Raw genomic sequence first — 23804 nt, 5'->3', positions numbered from 1 at the left:
CATCAAAAGATTAAAGTCTCCTCCCAATATTATATCATGAGGGGTGCCAGCGGCTTGCAACATCCCTATAAAAAAGCCCTGATCATCAGCGTTAGGTGCATAAATATTAGCCAAAATCAACCTTTGCCCCTGAATTTCTGCTAAAACAATAATGACTCATTTATCTTTAATCTGTTTGAGACATTTGAATTGTAGATGCTTACTTCTCAATGTATTTGAGCCTCTGCTCTTACTTTAGCCAGCACAAAAGAAAACATGTCCACCCCATTTCTTCCTAAATTTGTCAGATTCCTGCGGGGAAAGATGCGTTTCTTGAAGAAATACTATATCATATTTCTTTCATTTAAGAAAAGAAATAACCTTCCTCCTCTTTATGGGGTGCCCCAACCCATTCACATTCCATGTGGAGAGAGACAATCCGCTCATTAACATTTGACATTTTGACATATTAGAAAAAATAGATTATAATTTTATTTGACACACAATGACCACATTCCAACATTAGTGCAACGATCAAACCTCGAACATCCCCCAGAACAAAAAAAAAAAAAAATAGAAAAACGTGTGCATAAACCCGCACATGACGGTGCCAACTGGCATCCATCCCTCTAAACTCGAACAGTAAATGCATGCATACGAGAGCCCCTGCGACAAATTTGCTGTCAAATTGCTCAAGTCCGGTGCTTCTATACAAATTTTGTGAGACAGAATTATACAGCAAAACAATCTATAAAACAAAAATAAAACTATAACGACCACATTCCAACCAATATGTGGAATAAACACGAACATGTAGATTCTTCCACGTAACTGTCCCGAAGGTGTGTTCCTCCACAAAACAAGCTCCAGCCGCTAGCGGAACCAGCATAAAAAAATTAAAAGCCATTCAGTTTCCTCGGGCAGTCAAACGAATGTTCAGTGAGCCGGCCCATTCGGCTGTTACATGAGTGCAACAAATGACCTAATCACTCCAATGTCTTGCAAGAAATATTCCACAAAACAAACTCCAGCCAATAGGAGGCATAAGTACAAAGAATGTGCAGATTCATCCACAAACTGTCCCATAGGAGTGTTACTCCACAAAACAAACTCCAGCCAATAGGAGGCTGTAAAGAGGAGGTGAGAAGCAGCTTTCCTGGTTCAGGTAAGGGATTTTCTCTCTGCAGCACAATTGCAGTCTGAGTCTTTACGTTATTCATTAAGTTAATCTATCACACACCGCTTCACAAAATAAACTCCATTTGTACTAAAACTCTTTGCTGCTTGTTCGGGTCTGTGGTGCCCAGGCTCTCTCCCTTCTACTTGCAGTGTGGCTCTTTATGCCACTCTCCCCATGCTCACTGAAATTGGAGACAGGTGTAGACATAATTTAGCTCAGGTGTAAGCGCCCTTACTGCTTTCTCTCTCTCCGGAGAGATGCTTGACCAGGCCCCCGCTGCCACATATCCCCACCGCCCGACTCAGGCTGGGGTGGCATCCGGCCTGCCTACCACTCCCCCCATTCCTGGAAAGGAAGTCGGCGACAGCCATCTGCACCCCTGGTCTGTGGACCACCTTGAACTTAAACGGCTGAAGAGCCAAGAACCAACGGGTGATCTGGGCATTGGTATCTTTCATGCGGTGGAGCCACTGGAGTGGGGCGTGATCAGAACAGAGGGTGAAGGTCCACCCCAACAGGTAGTATCGGCGAGTGAGGACTGCCCACTTGATGGCGAGACACTCCTTTTCTACGGTGCTGTACTTAGTTTCCCTCAATGAGGGCTTACGGCTAATGTACAACACCGGGTGCTCCTCCACCTGCGAGAGTGCGGGCCCCCAGCCCCCTGTCTGAAGCATCTGTCTGTAAAACAAAAGGGAGAGAGAAGTCAGGTGAATGTAAAAGAGACACCCCCACCCCCACCCCCCGCAAAGTGCAGCTTTACCTTGCGTGAATGCCTGGTGACGTCCGAATAATTAGGCACGAACCTTCTATAATAGCCAGCCAGCCCCAGGAACTGACTCACCCCCTTTTTGGTCTTGGGTCTCGGGCAGGTCACAATCGCTGCTGTCTTATCAATTTGGGGACGCACCTGCCTGTGGCCCAAGTGGAACCCCAGATACCGTACCTCCACCCGTCCAATCGTGCACTTCTTTGGGTTCGCTGTGAGTCCCGCTTGGCGCAGCGATCTCGGAACCGCCCTCAGATGTTGCATGTGCCGCTGCCAATCATTGCTATAAATGATGTCATCTAAATAGGCAGCGGCGTAGGCTGAATGTGGTCTGAGGATTCGGTCCATGAGATGCTGAAATGGGGCCGGGGCCCCAAACAAACCAAACGGAAGTGTCACAAATTGGTGTAATCCAAACGGTGTGAAGGCGGTTTTCTCACGGGAAATTGGTGTCAAGGGAATCTGTCAATAACCCTTCGTCAAATCCAATGCCAGTGGAGGCTTGCGGGACCTCTCGTACTGCAAATAACGGGGTCGAGCCATTTATCCCAATTTCTAGCATCGTCGTGCACGAACTTACGAATCATGTTTTTGAGGGTTTTATTAAATCGTTCTACCGGGCCATCCATTTGAGGATGGTATACGCTGGTGCGAATCGATTTAATATTTAACTATTTGTATAGTTAGCGTAGTGTCCGTGACACGCTGTGCCCTGATCGGTGAGGATTTCTTTCGGAATCCTCACCCGGGAGATTATTTTGAAGAGTGCCTCCTCAACACTGCGTGCTGAGATGTTGCGAAGAAGCACTGCTTCCGGATATCGCGTTGCATAGTCCACTAGGACCGATACAAAGCGATGTCCGCGTGCTGACCGTTCTAATGGCCCGACGAGGTCCATACCAATTCTCTCAAAGGGGACCTCGATCAAAGGGAGAGGGTGCAATGGCGCTTTTGGGGTGGCCAGTGGGTTCACCAGTTGGCATTCACGGCACGCCGCACACCACCTGCGGACATCGCCGCCAATGCCCGGCCAATAGAAACGGGCTATTAGACGGTTCAGTATTTTCCTTTCTCCTAGATGACCCGCCATGGGATTATAATGAGCCGCCTGGAATACCATTTCCCGACGGCTCCTTGGAATCAAAAGTTGGGTTGTATCCTCTTTGGTCCAAGTGTCCTGTGTCACTCTATACAACCGCTCATTTATAATCACAAAATAGGGGTATGAAAGGGCGATGTCCGGCTGGAGTCGTTGACCATCGATGACTCACTTGGCCGAAGGTGTGTGTCCACTCTATGCTTTTTTTTCCCCCGGAATTTAATCGTCAGGGTCACCACCGGATACTTGTGAATATCCCCGTGTACACATTTCACCTTCACCGTTTTAGTTGTGACCAATGCCTCGGGTTGAACCAGGTGTTGGTGGACAGTGGTTTGATTACACCCAGTGTCCACCAATGCTTGGTGAGTACCCCCCTTGACACTTACCGGTATCCGGTATGCTCCGGCCCGGTCGGGGGCAGCCTGTGTCAGAGACCCGCACCACTGTCCCCAGCCCCATCAAAGGGCACTGATCTCGGAAGTAGCTCGGGTCTCCGCACCTCCAGCAGGCCGGCCCAGGCGCTACGCCCGCACTTGCGTCGGCGGGCTTCCCCCCCCCGAAAGGGGAGAGCAGCGGGGCATTGGTGTCACCTCCCACACCTGGGGAACTGGTCTCAGCGGCTGAAGTCCTCCTCGTCTGCATGGGGCAGGAACGGGACCTGGAGAGAGAGGAGAACGAGAGGGGAGGGGGAAGAGACAGAGGGAGGAGAGAAAATGTAGGAGGGCTCTTCCGCCCTTGGGATCGCCGCCATGATGGCCTCCGCAAACCGGACAGCTTCCTCCAACGACGCCGGGCGGTGGCACTGGGCCCACTCCACCGTCCCTTTTGGCAGTCAATGTGTGAATTGCTCCAGTACCACCTGGTCGATAATTCCATTGTTGCGGTCCCCCGCTAGCAGCCATCTTCGGCAGGTGTCACGGAGCCGCTGGGCGAAGGCAAACGGGCGGTCGGAGCTCTCCAACCTCAAGCTCCGGAAGAGTTGACGACTTTCCTCTGGAGTGTGACCAACCTGTTGCAAGATGGCTCTTTAAATCTCCGTAGGCCAGGCGGCTCGTCGCTGGCAGTTGTTGAGCCGCGAACTGGGCTTCCCCGGACAATAGTGGGATCAAACAATCCAAAACAATCAAAAATAACTTGCTTAAATGACTGGCGTCCTGTTGGTCTGACTGCCATCAGCAAATGCTTTGAGACTAATCGGAGATTGCATCTGCTCTGTCTGTCTCTCTCTCTTGACCCGCTGCAGTTTGCTTACCGCAACAACCGCTCCACTGATGCCATTGTATCTACACTACACACTGCTCTCTCCCACCTGGAAAAAAAGGAACACTTATGTGAGTGCTGTTTGTAGACTACAGCTCAGCATTCAACACCATAGTGCCCTCCATGCTAGATGAGAAACTCGGCTCTGGGCTTAAACGGCTCGCTGTGCAGCTGGATCCTGGACTTCCTGTCAAGCAGACGCCAGGTGGTTAGAATAGGCAGTAACATCTCCTCACTGACCCTCAACACTGGAGCCCCACAGGGCTGTGTTCTCAGCCCACTCCTGTATTCCCTGTACACACATGACTGTGTGGCAACACATAGCTCCAATGCCATCATTAAATTTGCTGATGATACGAAGGTGGTAGGACTGATCACTGACAATGATGAAACAGCCTACAGAGAGGAGGTGCACACTCTGACACACTGGTGTCAGGAGCACAACCTCTCCCTCAACGTCAGTAAGATCAAGGAGCTTGTGGTGGACTTCAGAAGAAAAGACAGAGAACACAGTCCCATCACCATCAATGGAGCACCAGTGGAGAGAGTCAGCAGCTTCAAGTTCCTGGGTGTCCACATCACTGAGGAACTCACATGGTCCATCCACACTGAAGTCGTTGTGAAGAATGCTCATCAGCACCTCTTCTTGAGACGGCTGAGGAAGTTTGGAATGAACCGCCACATCCTCACACGGTTCTACACCAGCACTGTAGAGAGCATCCTGACTGGCTGCATCTCCGCCTGGTACGGCAATAGCACAGCCCACAACTGCAAAGCACTGCAAAGGGTCGTGCGAACTGCCAGACACATCATCGGAGGGGAGCTTCCCTCCCTCCAGGAAATATATACAAGGCGGTGTGTGAAAAGCTCGGAGGATCATCAGAGACTCCAGCCACCCAGCTGTCTCCATGACAGCTTCTTCCCCCAAGCAATCAGACTTCTGAACTCTTGATCTCCCACGATCAAATACATCAGCACTGCACTTTATTACCCTTACTCTTATATCTCACACCGGACTGTCATAAATTATATTATATTCTCTCTTAACAACTGACTATCAACCGACAGCCTGAATGTCAATACAGTACAATATTGTACATTATAATATATATTTTTTTATTGAATAATGTGTATCTATATAGTGTGTTGTATACTGTTCAATGTATGTTATTTGTATATTGAGTAATTGTGTAAATCAGATGTTTAAATTGTGCTGTTAATTTGATGTTATTGTAAATTGGTATGTCTCACTGTCACGACTGCATGTTGATCGGGACTGCACCCAAGAATTTCACACCATTGCACTTGTGTATATGGCTGTGTGACAGTGATTTTGATTTGATCAGTTGGGCCACCGAGCGGCCAGCCCCAGATCTCGGCGGTCCGCTCAAACAAATCCAGGAAGACCTCGGGGTCGTCCGCCTCCCCCATTTTCTGTAATGCGGGCGGGGGTAACGGTGCATGAGTGTCCAGGGTTGTGGCTGAGGAGGCTCCGGATCGCCTGCCGGTCCTCGGCTTGAGCGTGCAGGAGCTCGACAAACCGGCGATCTTGATCTTGTCGGAGCTCAAGCAGTGTCTGCTGGTGGCTCTGATGTAGGCCAGCGAGGGCTTGGAGGATCTCCGCTAACCGGGAGGACTCTACGGGACGACTTCCATCCATCTTCAACCCAAACTTCAATCCCGGGTTTCGGCACCAGTGTAAAGGGGAGGCGAGAAGCAGCTTTCCTGGTTCAGGTAAGGATTTATTTTCTCTCTGCAGCACAATTGCAGTCTCGGAGTCTTTACGTTATTCACTAAGTTAATCTATAATCGCACACTGCTTCACAAACTCATTTGTACTAAAAACTCTTTGCTGCTTGTTCGGGTCTGTGGTGCTCAGGCTCTCTCCCTTCTACTTGCGGTGTGGCTCTATTTATGCCACTCTCCCCGTGCTCACTGAAATTGGAGACGGGTGTAAGACAAAATTTAGCTCAGGTGTAAGTGCCCTTATCTCTCTCTCTCTCTCTCCGGAGAGATGCTTGACCACGCCCCCGCTGCCACGGAGGCATAAGCACAAAGAATGTGCAGATTAATCCACAAACTGTCCCGAAGGAGTGTTTTTGCCAAAAAAAAAAAAAAAACTCCAGCCGTTAGAAGGAACCAGCACAAAGAGAAACAAAAGACGCTCAGATTCCTCGGACGGTCAAGTGAATGTTCAGTGATTCAGGCTCACTTGGCTGCATCCAGAGTACCACAAAATGACTTGCTCCATTTACTTTATGAAGGACATCACTTGCTGTGGGCATGTAAATATTTTGCGGCCATCCTTAATATCTATTCTCAATTTGGCCAGGAACATCAGTGCAAAAGCGACCTTCCGTTGACGTAAGAGTTTCTTGCATTCCTTGCATCGATCACATTTCTCTCTTGTTGAATTGCAAAGTCTGGGAACATGAAAATGCTGTGGTTTTTCCAAGAAAGCCTTCCTTTACTCCTCATCTTGCGTAAAAAGAGATCTTTATCAGATGATCTCAGAAATTTGGCCAGAATTGATTGGGCCTGTCTCCCTCCGGATCTCAGAGCCAGAACTCTGTGAGCTTGCTCAATTTCCAGCTTATGGCTCTGTTATGTTGAGCAGACTCAGGAAGAGTCCATCTAGGAATTTCACCATATCTCGGCCTTCTTCGTCCTCAGGAATTCTAACAATTTGGACATTGTTTCACTGGTTACGATTCTCCAAGTCTTCCAGCTTTTCCCAGACGTGCTCTAAATCTGCCTTGGTTGCTAGCAGGTTAGCAGCTAATACCTTCAATGACTCCAGATAATCGATCTGTTTCTCGACATCCCCCACTCTTGTAACCATTTCAGTGAATTTTGTCTCCATGTCAGTGATCGATCAACGTATTACAAGACTTGCAAGATCCACCAAGTCAGCAACGACCTTCATCAGCATTGCCGAATTTCACGTAGCCATCCAAATTGACACCTGGGCTTTTGGCCTGCTATTCAGGGGCTTCAGTTTGAGCATGTAAGTGTCTTTTAATGTCTCCAGAGCCTGAGGATTTTGAATTCTTTGACATTGTCTCCCTAGAACAGTTAAGAATCAGGGTGTATCGAATCTCACCAGTTTATGACACAAAAAGTATTAAAACTAGCAAAATGCACAGAGCTCGCCATTCACACATCCGAATATCTCATGGCACCACGCGACTCCGAGTTCATGCATTTTGAAGAAGGATATATTTGTGCCAGCTCGCAGCTTTGTGACAGTCAATTATTCCTTCACCAATTTAGAGATGTTCACCGTGGGGTTTGTGAGCTACCTTCAATTGCAGAGATGGATGTTCCTACCCTTTACACTGTGGGGATATCGCCTCTGGTATGAGTAAGTATTTTTATGTGACAATTATTAAATGAATTGGAATCAAAATCAATACATTTTCTAACATTAATTTTCTAATCTCCATATGTTAGCCAGCAACTAGAGATGTTGAATGTCAGTATAATTTGGCGCGAAACACCGCTAACTTGGGCATTCAAGTCAGGATGGCAAAAAACGAATGGAGGAGTAAAGGTAGCATATAATATAAAACCTTTTAATTTAAGTATTGTGCTGTGTATTTCCAAAAATGAACAACATTTTTAGCAGAATGTAACCAATAACCAGAACTAAGTGATTTTTTTTTTTTTTTAATTGTTCTGGAATAAATTTATTTTTAAATGCTGGTAACCGGTTATAAATGGTTAATTTTGTTCTGAATTTTTATTCATGAAATTAAAGGCCAAAGGGTTTATCACAGTAAATTTAAACCACTTCATGTTGCCCGAAAAAATTAAACATGCTTCAATCCTGAAGGAAACTTCTGTATCACACATTTCTTTGCCTAATTGCCCTTTGTGGATGTCGCATTCCAGCCCAGTCTCATGGAAATTTGTACATATTTTATGATTGGGGTATTTCGTTCAAGTTCGTATGAAGTTGTATGATTTCATCATGAGCAAATGCCTAGATGTGTAATGTGGAAGTAAGCGCAAGCTTCGCACGAGGCGTTAAGGACATGCTTATTAATATTATGCCCTTCCCCAAACCCCTTATCTAAACCTAACCGATCAGTAGTGTGTGTATCCATGATAGGAAGCTGTTGTGTGTGACAGAAGCAAGTAATTATCGCCTATTAGATGGAAATGATGTTCCACTACATTATTGACTGTAGTGGAAGCCATACAAATTCATACGAGTACAGTCGTACAATATCATATGAATTAGCCAAATTTAGAAAAGTTGTATGAATTCTTATGATTTCGCTGTGAGCATGTGTAGTACATTCTCTGAAAGAAGACCAGAGAAGATGAATTATAGATAATTACTACATATCCATGCACAGCTAATCTAGGTACAAGGAAAATATTCTTAGATAAACAGTTAATTTCTTAGTTGTTTCCAAGTCTTCACTGAATTATTGTTAGATATTATGCGTTAATACTGATTTGATGCTGCCAGGTTTTGACTCGGAAGCAGATCTGTAAATAAAATATACTTCACTGTTAATTAACTGCTTGTTATGATTTCTACGCTGATAAATCCACAGCACAATTTTTTTGTTTGTTTGGCTTATTTTCGCTTATTTTGTTGATGCAGTGGCATATTTTTGGCTTGTTTTTCCAGACCATGTTGCTTGTTTCTCTCGTGAGGTCTGGCAACACTGCAATTGGTATTTCACCCACCCCTTAGTGCAGAGTACTGTCATTATTAAAAGAATGTTATTAACCGTTCTTTTATTTTGTTCTAACCAATATTCTTTTGGAAAGGAGGCTGTGGAACTTCTGAACCGGAATGAAAAACGTTTCGTTTTTTGTCTCTGCAATTAATTGAGTTGGAATAGCTCAACCACCTCTGGTCTCTTGGATGCCCCGCTCCATGCAGGATTCCACTGACCAGGGATCTGCTCATGCGGGGGGGGGGGGGGCACAATTTGGCATCTGCAACCGGAATTGTGGAAACTCCACCTCTGGCCTTTGAACGTTACCCATCTAATGCAGAAGGGCTCTCGCAGCCAGTGCTCGATACCATATGATGGCTTTCCAGTTGGATTGTGGATGCCACTGTGCTTGCATATGACTCGCAAGGCATACAGTTCCCTATTGGTGTTAAAGCTCACTCCGCTAGAAGTGTGGCGTCTTAATGGGCATGGTCTAATGGTATTACCCTAGAGGACATTTGTCAAATCAAATTTCCGATGTTGGTAGAGCTGCATTCTTCCACCTCAGAAATATTGCTAAGTTATGATACATGCTATCTGTTTCTGATGCCGAAAAACTAAAAATACAGAGAATCAAAATCCACAAAATAATTTTCATATATGGCTCCTAAACTATGGTATAGTCTTCCTAGCATCATTCAGGACTCAGACACATGCTCTCAGTTTAAGTCTAGACTAAAGACTTATCTATTCAGCTAGGCATACACCTAATTTATCCCTCAATTCATAGTTATGTTGTTTGGTTAGGTCTGTTGGAACTGGAAACACTTATTCTTTAAACCTGCTTTAAAGTGAATGAAATCTATGCTAATTTTATTCTATTTCTTTCCTTATCTAAACCTCTGGATTATATCACAAGGTTACCAGAGCCTGCCAGATCCATCTGCGGTCCTGCCTGATGTCTGACCCCCACTGTTTCGCTGAGTGATGACCAACCAGACTTCTTCAGTCCACTAAGACGGATGTCACGTCTAGATGTGTTTTTGTTCATGTTTTGTGTTCATGTCTTTTATTTTAAAGTTTAGTTCCTGTTCAGGTCATGTGGTTTCATGTTATGTTATTTCCTGTTTCCATGCCATGTTGGTTCCTGTTTCCTTGGTCATGTGATTTCATGTTTCCCTCCATGTTCATGTGTCTTGTTTTCATTGGTTTATTGTCTTGTTACCTTGTTATCAGTTCTGTCTTGTCATTGGTTATCATTGTCTTGTTTCTCCCTTGTCCATGTATTTAAGCCTCATGTTTGCCATTGTCAGGTATTGTGAATGTAACTTTGTTGGATTGTGCATGTCAAGTCAGACCAAGTCATGTCAAGTTCATGTTTTTGTATTTTGTTCATGTTGGGAGTTATGGTTTTTGGATTTCAGGACTGATGATAAACTGCACTTGGGTTCATCACACATCATCATCTTCATCTGTCTATCATTGCCAGCATCATTACAATGCATCAAATCATCCTCTGAAGTCCAAACTCAAAGACATGGGATTCTTCATGAGCCACTGTCTGAAGCATGGGCTCAGGATGGAGTTCACCAAAATGACCTGCCATAAGCTTCCAGCTGGATTGCGATGCTCCTCCCTGAATGATACCTATAGACACTTGGTCAAAGGAGGGACAATTAATTAACCACTAATAAAAGCCTTCATTGGCCAAAATCAAAGGACAATGCATCTACATGTATTTCCTTAGTTAATTTGTGATGTCTTCAAGGACTTTAACACTAAAACTTAGTTCAAACAAAATCATTTTGTTTAACCGTTAACCCACAACACTTACTTAGTTTACTAAATATAACCACTAATCGTTCTAAACATAAATAACTAATACTGGCATTATATTCATTTTTTGTAATAGCATAATTTCCTGTACAACTGCTTTGAAACAATGCCTGTTGTAAAAAGCGCTATACAAATACACTTGACTTGACTTGGGTGCAGGTTGGGCTTCCCCAAGTACTTTTGCTAGGTTCTATCTTTGTGGCGAGGGCAGAATATCGCTCTGTACACTTCAGTCGAATATTCTGACCAGAAAACGCCACACTCCTACTTATATACGCTCTGTGTCACGTGTGAAGGAGATTAAATTAAAATTGGCATGATTTTATGGAGAAACCCCATACTGTCAGCAAACTGATGCAGCATCTCATTCCCTACTTTCAGGGAAACAGGGTTAAAGTCATAACCTTATCATTTTCCATTCATTATCATTCATGAATTAAGCACAATATTGTGGTAAAAACACCTACTGTCATTATCCCCTAACATCTTAGAAGAGTCCTGCATGGTTTCTGTGATCCTCATGTGGTAGAGCCAGTCAGGGACTATGAATGGGCAGACTTAAATGAGTTTGGACACTGGCGGCTACGCCTGAATGTGACAGAGCGCCGGAGGCAACAAAGAGGGTAAAAGCAGTACGCTTGCTTTCATGAGCTCCAATTTAGGAGAATCAACTGACTATACCACCCTGGTACTTCCCCAGGGAAATAATAACCCCAAAAGAAAAGGGCACACAGATTTGTTACCAAAGGAAGCAGAGAGACATGGGTAACAATACAAAAATAGAGTTATTGAGTACATAGTAATAGAAATAAGTAATAGAAAGATAAAAACGTTTGGTTGACAGTGGGGCAAATGTCTCTCAGAAAAGTCAGGCATAAGCTCAGTATACCAACACAAAGGTCACACAAAAAGAAGAAAACAAAATTAAATGTCACAGGGCTGAGGCTTACCAGTAGGTGGGTAGGCTAGCTGAAAACGTAGTAACTCCCCGAAACCACACCACTCACCCAAATACACTCTCACAGCCACACACGCACACTAAGTGAGAAAAATGGATGCAAGCAGCAAAAACACAACACTCAGTGAAGGAGACAACACCACCAAAGGATGGGGACAGCCAGCTTCCCCACCCAGGAACCCTAAGCTCCTGGAATAAAAAAAGATACACAATTAACTGCACAGGTTATAGTAAAACCAAGCTTCAGATGGTTATAAAAGATTCTCAAAAGAGAAAGTAGGGTATCACAAAATTGGCATCCCACAACAGAAAAGGAAATGAAAAATAATACCAAATGATATGGACAACTGATATCAATTGAGTAAACTTACACCAAATAAACCAAAATAAAACAAATACAGAGTGGCAAATTACTAAAGAAAAGAGAAATATAGCCAAAATTATACAAAAAAATAAAGCTGAATACTGGCAGACATCAACTGAGCTTTTGCCAGGCAAACCTAAATCAATACATTAAACAAAATACATATGGCACACTCAGTTTCCTTAAAAATAATACATGAGAATAAACAGATACTTGGGAATGCCTCAAGAACAAAAGAAAAACACTAAACAAACAAATTAATAAGAACCACGCCGCCGTCGGCCATACATCTTTTGAGCCGGCTAATGTGCACTGCTAAGGGCACGTTAAACAATGGGTGAGCGTGTTAAAACAGAGTGCCACTTTTCCACCTTAACACCGGCGTTGGCGTGAAAAACAAACAAACAAAGAAAACAACCATAAAACACAGCAGCAGCAAAACAGCAGCGCCATCGTAACAGTGTCTTCTGATGAGAAGTGCACACCCCGCCGCCCAAACAAAGAGAAAATGCCCTCAGACAAGCAAATCAACCAACAGTGAACGGTTGCTGAAACCCACAGGACATACGGTTGCTCAAAGCATAGATCGCAGTAGCCTAATCTTAAATATGCGAGTGGTACGAGACAAGCTGGGGGTAATAGACAGCCTGCACACAGCAGTGAGACCGAACGGAACTGACACTAACTACATGTGCTATCTGGGGTAGAGAATGTGTCGTGGAATGACACGAAGGGTGAGTGAATAATGACAACATTTTCATTTTAGGGTTAACGATTCCATTAAAGTAAATTATATTTAAATTAAATCCACAATAAAATGTGGATATTTTTTACTTTACTTGACTTAGTGAAAGTGGTTACCTACCAATACTTAGGCTAACCCTTGGTTTTTGCATCCTTCTGGCTGATACAGACATTGTTTGAGGTTGGGGAGAGGGACGGTGAGTGAGTGGGCCACATTTCAGGGATAAACAAATATTGTAAAGAGTGTCCCTGATCTGGTCAAGTGACTGGGTAAAGAACTTTTACATGAACTCATCTATCTAGAAGTTACATGGCACCATGTCGTGACTCGTGAGAAGACCACTGAACTTGAGGTAGGCTAAATGTTTATAACATTTTTTATGATATTTTCCAGGGAAATCCAAACTGTAAAAATAAAAGTACTATTTTGAGGAGAAACATGTTTTATTATTATTATTATTTTATTTTTACATTTCTTAGTAATATTTTATTTGGAGAATAGCAATAAATTGTGTTAAATATAACTTCTTATCCATACAGATATCTGATATATGGTCAAATATCAATATATATCCCCCAATAAAATATATAATATATTTGAGCATATATGTTCACAATGTATTCCACTCATCCCACATTGGAAAATATGTTACATTTATGACAAATATTATTTGTATTTTTTTAGTATTTTGAAATATATGTTTCATAAATGTACATAGCCTATATTTCATATTTTGCACAAATTGCCATAAATCAGATTTCTGTATGGGATTGTGCTCATCTCAGGATAAATTTGTTTAAATTCAAAGGTATCACATCTTTGGGTTAGTGTTTGAAAGTATGAGACATTTCACACCTCAAAACCAGTTGTTATTAAAAACATCCGAGATATTCATCGCTGATTCTTCTGTTCGCGCCTCTTTCACCTGACGCACTAGAGGGCTTTACTGCTCATGCGCAGAGAGTAGTCAATTAGCTTGCTTTTGATTGAATGATTGCTTGATTGGCAAATGTCTGTGGGTGTGTACATGATCTTGCACACTATTTAAGGATAGAGTGCGATTTTGGAAGTGTGATTGTTTTGGATGAGGAAGAGTCCTTCACTAAATCTGAAGTAGAGATGCAACTCTTTGTGGGGATGGTGAATGTTTGGAGGATTATAATGATATTTGCGTTTGTGCACTTTGTAGGTGTGGAACTGTTTTAACAACCCAGTGATCATAGAACAGTTTGGTAGCTGATCAAATAAGTGCAGAAACACTGTAAATCGTGCCCTGTTTAACATTAATTTATGAGTCAGTCTTTTAAATTAGTTCAGTTTGAGTTGTGCTTTGAAACAGTTTCTCTCTTTGTCTGTGTCAGTGGCTCAAACAAAAATACCATGTGGTGAACCAAGAAAATATCAGGACAAGCTGCTGGACAACCAAAACCTTGTTAAATCAGTATTCAGAAACTTGGAGAAAGCTGTGTATAAATGTGCCCCTGGTTATACGCAAACGGGTGGAAGTCCAACATCGTTCTGTATTGATGGACAGTGGACACCCTTGAACATGCAATGTGAACGTAAGATCTGTGCAATACTTAGACTTGAAATAACTTTGGTATTTAGCAGCAAAAAAAGTACAGTAGTAGCCTTGCCTCTCACAGGAGAAAAACACCCTTACCCATTTCAGAGCAAATGAAATGCAAGAGAATAATTAAAGGCTTGGTGTTTTATTTTAACTCCCAGCTCCAAGTATGATTATAATTTTCTGCTAGTATTTGTAATTGCAATTTCAGTCAATCAGATGTGCACTGTTTGTAAATCTGATCCCAAATGATTTCAGGTTATCCACATGCTGCTGGCATCCCAGTCTCTGGTTTGTCAGTTAAATGTCCAGTCATTGACATCCCCAATGGTATGGTAGTCAAAACTGTTAAGGGTTCTCCACTGGATCTAGTGTCAAACACAATCATTCAGATCGCCTGTTCTCCTGGATTCAAACTGAATGGAGCAAATCTGCTCCGCTGTGGAGCAGATGGGTCCTGGACCCCAAGTGTTCCCACCTGTGTGCCAGGTAGGAGATCAAGCAGTGTTTGGTAATGGACTACAAGTTTCCTGGAGCACAAGAGCATATTTTTGCAGCCAGATAACCACTAAAGGTTACTGAAATAATCTGAAATGTATTGCTTTTATGGATTGCGTGATTAAACATTGACTACCTTTCTGGCAGAAGTACATTAGACTGTCATTTGCTGATTGTGGCTATTTGAGCTAATTCCATACTATTAGTTTTCATGCTGTGCTATATCTCTGGTTCCTCAGTGAAATGTCCAGTCATTGACATCCCAAATGCTATGGTAGTGAACAGTGCTAAGGGTTCTCCACGTGAGGCTGTGTTTAACACCATTGTTCAGATCGCCTGTTCTTCTGGATTCAAACTGAATGGAGCAAATCAACTCCGCTGTGGAGCAGATGGTTCCTGGACCCCAAGTGTTCCCACCTGTGTGCCAGGTAGAGTTGGTCTTCAGTTGTGCTCGAGTTATGAGGTGGAAGGCATGTTTAACATTGCAGCATGTCATTTTTGGGTGGTGGGGGATTTTCTCAAATTTGATTGCAAATGATTTCAGGTAATCCAAAAGCTGCTGACATCCCAGTCACCAGTCCATCAGTGACATGTCTAGTCATGGACATCCCCAATGGTATGGTAGTCAACAGTGCTAAGGGTTCTCCACGTGAGGCTGTGTTTAACACCATTGTTCAGATCACCTGTTCTTCTGGATTCAAACTGAATGGAGCAAATCTGCTCCGCTGTGGAGCAGATGGGTCCTGGACACCAGATGTTCCCACCTGTGAGCCAGGTAGGTCATCTTCATGCAGTGTCTAGAAACAGACTAGATGTAATATGGGTTGTATATTGATTGACTTGTCTTTGCTGCAATGGCAATATACTATTTTGCTGCTTGTGCCCTTAGCTTTATAAGAGCTGTCAAGCCAGAGCCTAAAGTATGTTTGGTAGGTGTTCATGGGATTTCTGAAGGAAGGGCAACAGGCCAGCATGTAGCAGTACAGATGTATGTGGGTAATTCTCATGAAACCGAGCATGATGCATGGCAGAGAGGATTTCTATATACAAATCATTGAAGGCTAATTGTGGAACTTGAATGCAGTTTTATAGTTGTGCACTATCATGCGCCAGGCATCTTCTGGTTCTTAAGGATTGTTCACTTCTCATTGCCACAATACACAACCCTGGTTAAAATGCAAGCTAAGGTTTTTTTTGGGGGGGGCGGGGTAAATTTAAGTGGTTTCTTTGGCTTAAGTTTTTAGATTTTGTCATTTTCTCTTGTCCAATTAAGGTATTGGATTTCAGTATGGTAAGTTGGGGTTTAACCATTACCACAACACCAAATGTACTGTTTCTCATGCATGTCATGACTTAAATTCTTCCAGAGCCTCTACTAAATGATGACTTGCCTTCAGTTGTTCCTTGTGGAACACGATCTCTAATTTGGTGTCCAACCGATATATCTGTATTTGCGCTAATATGAGAACATAATGCAGAAAACGATCCTTTAGAATTGGGGTCATAGCTCAGTTTGTCCAGCAGAGGATGGCTCTGCAGACAGGGTGGAGTTCAGCAGTGTCATCATGGTAAGTTAACTAGTTTGAAGTTTCCAGTATGTATTTAACAATGACCCCATTTTCCCTTTTCAGTAGAACTAATATAATGTTAACCTTGTGAAATGGTTGTCAGGGACATGTTGGTTTGCTGTTAGCCAGCAATAGTTTGTCAGTGCAGTCCGTAATGTAGCAGACTGAAAGGTAAACGGAGCATCTATTTGCAGCTCAGCAGACATCGGTGTGGTGGTGGTTTTGTCAGTGATTTCGTGCTATGTTATTACCTAGTTGGTTAGACCCAATGCTGGAAGGTAAAATAAACTATGTCCATCTTCTACACTCCTTAACAAGGAGCTTGTAGCTAACCATGTAGCTACTTTCATTGTCAGCTGAGTGGAAGCTAATGAGTAAATGTATTCACAAATTTAGGATTCAGTTTAGTACCCCCTTCAATGTGACAATTCCAGTCATGTCACTTAAGACTTAATATATAAAAGTTCAGGGGAAAACCAGACATGTATTGCAGAATACAGTAACGCTGCTGCTGTTTCTTTACTCGGCAGTATTAAAATATTCAGCACTTGACATACTGAACCATAATACTGCTGTTTGTTTAGCCTTTTAAATGGTCAGAATTTGACATGCTAAACAGTACTGATGTTAACTTGGCTTCTGTTCACTTCTAGAATTTGACCATGTATAATGTCAAATGCTTTAAAATATTTAAGCAGCCTTCAGAGGACCTTTTTTGCATGGTCATATCGGTGCACAATCCACACAGAAAAGGTCTGTTCATTCCAGCTCAAATTATGTATCGGCCACCATATCAGTAGTCCGGTTTTTTTTTTTTTCTCAAATCTGTATGTCTTGCATCCCATATCTGTCGGACTCTATAGCCCACTTATTTAAATGGGGGGGGGGGGGGGGGTTTAAATGCACCAATTGGTTTCATTCTTCCCATTTGATTACACAGAAATTGTTTCCTTCAATGAGACCCTGGGGGGAAATTGCGCACTTTTTTTTTTTTTTTTTTTTTTTTGGTAATTCTGGATTTCAAAGTAGTATCCCCATACACTCCAATCTCTCTCCTGATTTCTCCAGTGACGTGTCCAGTCATTGATGTCCTCAATGGTCAGGTATCCCCACAACAGGTTGTGTTTGACACCGTTGTTCACATCACCTGCTCTCCTGGATTCAGACTGAATGGTGCAGATCAACTCCGCTGTGGAGCAGATGCTTCCTGGACCCCAAATGTTCCCACCTGTGAGCCAGGTAGGTGCTTCAGTGTGCAGGAGCAATCGAGGCAAAATGTATTTTTGCCTATCTGCTTGCTGTTTACATGTGGCTTAACATTCTGTGCTCATTCTCTGGTTCCTCAGTGACATGTCCAGTCATTGACATCCCCAATGGTATGGTGGTCAACAATGCTAAGGGTTCTCAAGAGCTTGTGTTTGACACCGTTGTTCAGATCGCCTGCTCTCCTGGATTCAAGCTGAATGGTGCAGATCAACTCCGCTGTGGAGCAGATGCTTCCTGGACCCCAAGTGTTCCCACCTGTGAGCCAGGTAGGTGATCTGAGGCTCTCGCCAAGCATGTTTGGTGACTACCCAGGTGAAATTCTTGTATTAACTCTTGACATCCCTATTCTATATGATTGGGAACCTCCCCATCTGTTGAGCAGCATCCCAAGGGTTTTTTTATATTTTTTTTTTATAAATATGCCCAACTCTAATTGAGGCTCTGGAGCCAAAATGCACTTCTGGTAATAAGTGGTTTTAGCCACTAGCTAGTAACTGATTGGATTCACTTGCCAGTGATTTGGGAAGTATGTTGGCACTTTCACTGCACATAAGAGTTTGGATGCATTACATGGAACAAGTAAAGCCAAAGATGTCATGGGTCTTCGTGGGGTATTAACATCTGGTCACTTCATGTGTCTTTTGCTGTTCAGATTGCTATCCAATCATAAAGACCAAGTGTAAATGCCCTCCTACGATTGGATTTATGGGTGGTTTGAGACTCGAGATGAAAGTGAACAGCCAGATGCAGTTACAATCCACATGTTAGCATTACTCCCCAAACAGTGTGACATCAGCACAGGGAAACCGATTGATAGTGGCTTTACAAAGATTGTTTGGAGCCTGAATGGCGTAATGCATGACAAGTTAAGAAATGGGAGCACATTGTAGGAGTGACTTTACTATGATGCAGATCCCTGACAAGGAGTGCACTATGTATCTTGCCTACAACAAGAGGAAAAATGCACTGTGCACCCATAGAAGAGCACCATACAAAGTCCCTTAAATTTACTGCCCGGCATTAGCATGTGACGGAAGGTTTTTATTTGCATGGCGTGTAAAATGAAGATTGAATTTCTGGTTGGCAGAGACTCATTGTGGCAGAGTAAATGTGCTTCAGAGCTATCTGATCAGTAAAGACTTGAAATGACAAGGTGTAAATACCCCCTTAATATCTTGGAGTATGTCCAGAAATTGACACTTGTAGGCCTATTTTGTCCTGACTTCTTAATCCCCTTGAGCGCTCCATAAGATTAAGGAATGGTTCATCCAAAAATGATTTCCTTCACCCTCATGCTATCCCAGATGTGTACAACTTGTCATGTCGCCCACCCACAAGTCTTCCATGATACAAGGGTTTTTTGTGTTTCTCAAATTAAAGATTGGTTAACCATATTGTAGTGCCTATTTTTGGAAAAATCCAGTCAGTGAAATGGATATTTGAGGAGAATTATACAAGTTCACTTAGAATTTGTCAGTTAAAAAAACCCTTCTGTTTAAATCAACCTTGCCATATCAGACCGAAATGTGGCATAATGTGAAATGGAGTAATGTTGACGACATTTGAAAATCTGGAATGGTTTAAAAGTGACAAAATATTACTTGGTAAATGCCCAATGAAAAGGACACATCTTGATGCATTTCAAAAATATTTATAAACTAGCAAAAAAGGGACTATGAAGATATTTCTCCACTTCAGCATGCTTCATTTTGAGGTGGTAAAATATTGTTTATTTACATGATCTTTATAATCGTGTGACTCTGTTTGCAGAATTTTTTTTTTCCAAGCTTGACTTGTATTTTCTTGACTTCTATTGATCCTATCAGCAATAATACATCACTGCACATCTGGACTTCATTTGTAGTCAAGCAACCCTTGGCATGTTAAGATTATTCAGGTGTCTGGATCAAGTGACTGTCCCAGCAGAGTGTGACCCACTCTTTGTGGGTGCATCTGCAGATCCGGCACTAGCGCAAGATTCCTTTTTGAATCTGCCACTACACCAGCGAGCAGACTTTACGAGCCGCGACTCATTCCCCACTGAAGCTGGCTTCAGTCTTGTAAAGTGCAGCCACTGATACGCATGCGCTGTGCACGTGGATATTTGCATAGTGTATGTCGCAATTATAGCAAAGTCTCTTGGTTGACACTATATTGTTGCCATGATATATTGCCCAGCCCAAGTATGAATTTCATCTGAAGAACTCGTGACTCCTAGAATTTCTCAGCTCTGTAGATCCATACTATGCAAGTGAATGGGTGCCAATTTTGAACATTCACAAGTCAGCATAAGACTCCAGTGGTTAAATCAATCACTTCAGAAGTGATATGATAGGTGTGGGTGGGAAATAGTTTTTTTTTCCCTCCCAGCACAAGACCTTGATTATTCAAACAATTGTAGTATCCACAAGTTGCTCTCACTCTGGTTCCTCAGTGACATGTCCAGTCATTGACCTCACCAATGGCCGGGTAATCCCACCAGTGGTTGTGTTTGACACCGTTGTTCACATCACCTGCTCTCCTGGATTCAGACTGAATGGTGCAGATCAACTCCGCTGTGGAGCAGATGCTTCCTGGACCCCAAGTGTTCCCACCTGTGAGCCAGGTAGGTGCTTCAGTGTGCAGGAGCAGTCAAGGCAAAAAGAATCTTGCATATCTGCTTGCTGTTTACATGTGGCTAAACATTCTGCACTCATTCTCTGGTTCCTCAGTGACATGTCCAGTCATTGACATCCCCAATGGTATGGTGGTCAACAATGCTAAGGGTTCTCAAGAGCTTGTGTTTAACACTATTGTTCACATCACCTGCTCTCCTGGATTCAGACTGAATGGAGCAAATCCGCTCCGGTGTGGAGTGGATGGTTCCTGGACCCCAAGTGTTCCCACCTGTGAGCCAGGTACAGTAGGTCTTCAGTTGTGCTAGAGTTATGAGGTGGAAGGCATGTTTAGACACTGCAGCATGTCATTGTGGGGGGGGGGTTCGGTTCCATTAAGTTATTTTAGTGCCAGGTAGTGTTGAGAGGTAATGGAGTGCGTAATCAGATTACATTTTGGGATTAGAAGTTCTTGTAATTGGGCTTTTTAAATGGCATAATCTAGTTACTTTACCAGTTGTATATTGATTTTTATTGCCTAAGATGGTTTAGAATCGGCTTAAAGAGGAAAAACCAAAATCAGAACAGTTTATCCACATGCTGTTCTCATGCTCTTTCTTCAGTTAAATGTCCAATCATTGACATTCCCAATGGTATGGTAGTCGGTGCTAAAGGTTCTCCAAGTGAGGCTGTGTTGAACACTGTAGTTCAGATCACTTGCTCTCCTGGATTCAAGCTGAATGGAGCAAGTCAACTCCGCTGTGGAGCAGATGCTTCCTGGACCCCAAATGTTCCCACCTGTGAGCCAGGTAGGTGGTCTTCAGGTGTGCTCAAGTAGTGTTTTTAGCAGTGACTAAAACCTAATGCTTTTTGTTTCTGGTTTTGTGTCAGTGACCTGTTCTAAACCTGTGGTGGAAAATGGCATGATAAATGGAGAGAGGCCATGGTACAAACCCAAAGACACTGTGATCATCATGTGCAGGAGGGGCTTTAATATGATTGGCTCACCACAAGTGACATGTGGACTAGATGGCCAGTGGCAAGCCTTGCCCCGTTGTCTCAATGAGTGGCGAAAACCTTAACATGTATGGTCTTGGACTATTCATTGTTTTTTCCACTTGTTACTTTGATACTGTGCCTCCATGTCAATAAATGACCAAGCTTGATCTATTTGGCCTCATTCTTGACTAATACAAAGTGTTCTGGATTTGGCATTGTGGTAGAGATTGCTTGCCCAAAAAGGAATGATTTATTCACCCTCAGGTTGTTCCAAATCAATGTGTTCCTTATGCTGAACACCTTTTTGTATTTCACAGAATGTCTAGCCTTTTCCATATTGGAAACCAAACTGTACCAGGCTGTAAAGCAAATGTTGGCACCATTAGTTTTAAAATTGGCTAAAAATCTCAGACATTTGAGTCTGCCCAAATGTCACTGCAAAGAATTGTAATTCTGATGCAAATTCCATCAGAAGCAGACTGCTCCAGTCAGTCTCTGCAGCCAATAATGGCCAGTTCCCAACACTGCGTTTAACTGCTATCCAATGACTGGAGTCAAGCATGGAAGGTTGAGAGATTTAAAACTTCCCATGCAGAGGCAATGTGACCTGACAGACCTTCCAATGTTACCTCCAAAGCAAGCCACACACTGAGGTACCAGTGTTTTGATGGTGACATGTATTTGAGCCTTTTAGCATAATCTAGAACTTGAAACTAGCAACTATATCAAGATCATTTGTACTGTTCTAGAACTGCATACCATCTGGTGAAACATGATTTGGTTCAGTTCTCCATATGGATGCTGACAGTGGTTCTGCTGAGGCAAGTGACTTCCTTAACTGGGGATTAGTTGACGGCCAATAACGCCTAAATTGAAGAGGCTTTCAGTTGGAAGCGCATTCAACCAGATGAAAGGGCAAAATTGCATGGATATGCCCTTTAATTAAAAGGGCCTGTTGCAATGCAGCACAGAACTTTGATCTGCATGTCTGAACTTAACTTGCCTTCAAATTTGTTACTGGCTTGAGCAAGAAATGAAGGTCAACATGTGATTGAATGGAATAAAGCAAAGACTCTGGTGATATTCAGGATTCAACGGAGTACATTAGGGAAAACCCCCATGTTGAGTTGCAATCCAGAGTGAGCAGCAAAAGGAGCTTTGTCATGACCATTGCGTCAGCACTAAACTTGATGCCAAGGCAATGGAGTTGACACCCTCAGTTAATATTCAAGCAGCTTTTATGGAGCCCTGCTGTTTTTGTAGAGCTGAACGCATAATGGAGGTATCAAAGACTTCTCATGAGATTTAATTTTTGCCTGACTTTTGCCCTTCATTCTGCACATTGAGGAAAATGTACACCTCTAATGCAAGAAACCAAGGTTAAAGGCAGTCTAGTCACCACTGCAATGGTATCCATTGATGCAGGGGCTGGCACCCTGTACTGCAAGCTGCCAATTTTATTTGTTAAAGATGGCCAAAGGTGGTCAAGTGATTCATACATATGCTTTCCTAGATCCTGGAAACGCAACATTTTGCTTGCAAAGTCAAATGGAACAACTTGATGTAAAAGGAAAACGGGCATCCTACTGAGAACAATGGCCCATGAGAAACCTGTGAAAACCTATAGACTAACGGGGTGTGGAGGTAAATGGCCTCTGAGATTCAATACCTGTAGGTACAGTGAACATGCCTACAAATGAGGACATCAAGAGATGGCCATAATTGAGTGATTTTCATTTGAGACTCCATTGAAGCTGTTGGCCTTGTGATATTCATCCCAATCAAAAAACAAACAAAAAAAAGAGCCTTTGAAAGTGATTAACAGTCAAGAGGATGGGCCTTCTGTAATCTAAACCTTTCTTGGATGGCTTGATATGGACATTTGAGCAGTAGCTCACCTGTAGACTAACGTGGCTGACCATACTGTATGTAACCTCGAATCAGATCTGAGACCAAATGGGCGGAGCTGTTTGTAAAACAGTTCAACCAGGATTTCTCAGAAAAGGCTTATGATGAAAATAACTTGGACAGTTCTGAATGAGTTCTGTTCTGAATAACAGATATGCTGAAAAAGTGCCTGTTGAACAGCTCAATAGGATTGATGGGAAACTTTGGTACAGTCCACACCACAGGGTCTACCATAAAATAAAAAAAATAAGGGTGGTCTTTGACTACATTTTATAAAGGCATCTCTTTGAACTCTGTACTAGTGCAATGAACAGATCTTACAAATACCTTATTAGGTGGTATTCTCAGATTTTGACAGGGACCAATTGCTGTTATGGCAGAAATCTAAGGTATGTTCCAAGTCAGGGTTCCTGATCAGCAAGCTGACTTAAGGTTCTTATGGTGGCCTGTTGCTCCACGCATAGCAGAGTACAGAATGAGAGGTTTTTAACGCCATTCAGAAATGTATTTATTTAGACGACTGTCTCAAACC

The 23804-nt window shown here is 42.9% G+C and overlaps 1 protein-coding gene across 1 annotated transcript in view; it reads left to right on the top strand.

The window, feature by feature from the left end:
* LOC127418535 (sushi, von Willebrand factor type A, EGF and pentraxin domain-containing protein 1-like) overlaps positions 1–23804 on the top strand; it is a 176187-nt gene that overhangs the window by 2746 nt on the left and 149637 nt on the right. The window contains exons 2-8 of the mRNA XM_051659115.1: positions 9889–14434; positions 14698–14928; positions 15177–15365; positions 15482–15712; positions 17574–17744; positions 17852–18037; positions 20206–20376. Of these exons, the coding sequence (XP_051515075.1) occupies positions 14422–14434; positions 14698–14928; positions 15177–15365; positions 15482–15712; positions 17574–17744; positions 17852–18037; positions 20206–20376 (1192 nt within the window). The 5' untranslated portion in view covers positions 9889–14421. The remainder of the gene's footprint in view (positions 1–9888; positions 14435–14697; positions 14929–15176; positions 15366–15481; positions 15713–17573; positions 17745–17851; positions 18038–20205; positions 20377–23804) is intronic.

The sequence above is a fragment of the Myxocyprinus asiaticus genome, chromosome 28 (assembly GCF_019703515.2).
Source record: "Myxocyprinus asiaticus isolate MX2 ecotype Aquarium Trade chromosome 28, UBuf_Myxa_2, whole genome shotgun sequence".
Classification (NCBI taxonomy): domain Eukaryota; kingdom Metazoa; phylum Chordata; class Actinopteri; order Cypriniformes; family Catostomidae; genus Myxocyprinus; species Myxocyprinus asiaticus.
Note: the sequence above shows the minus strand (reverse complement) of the source record. Positions and strands in the feature narration are given on the sequence as shown.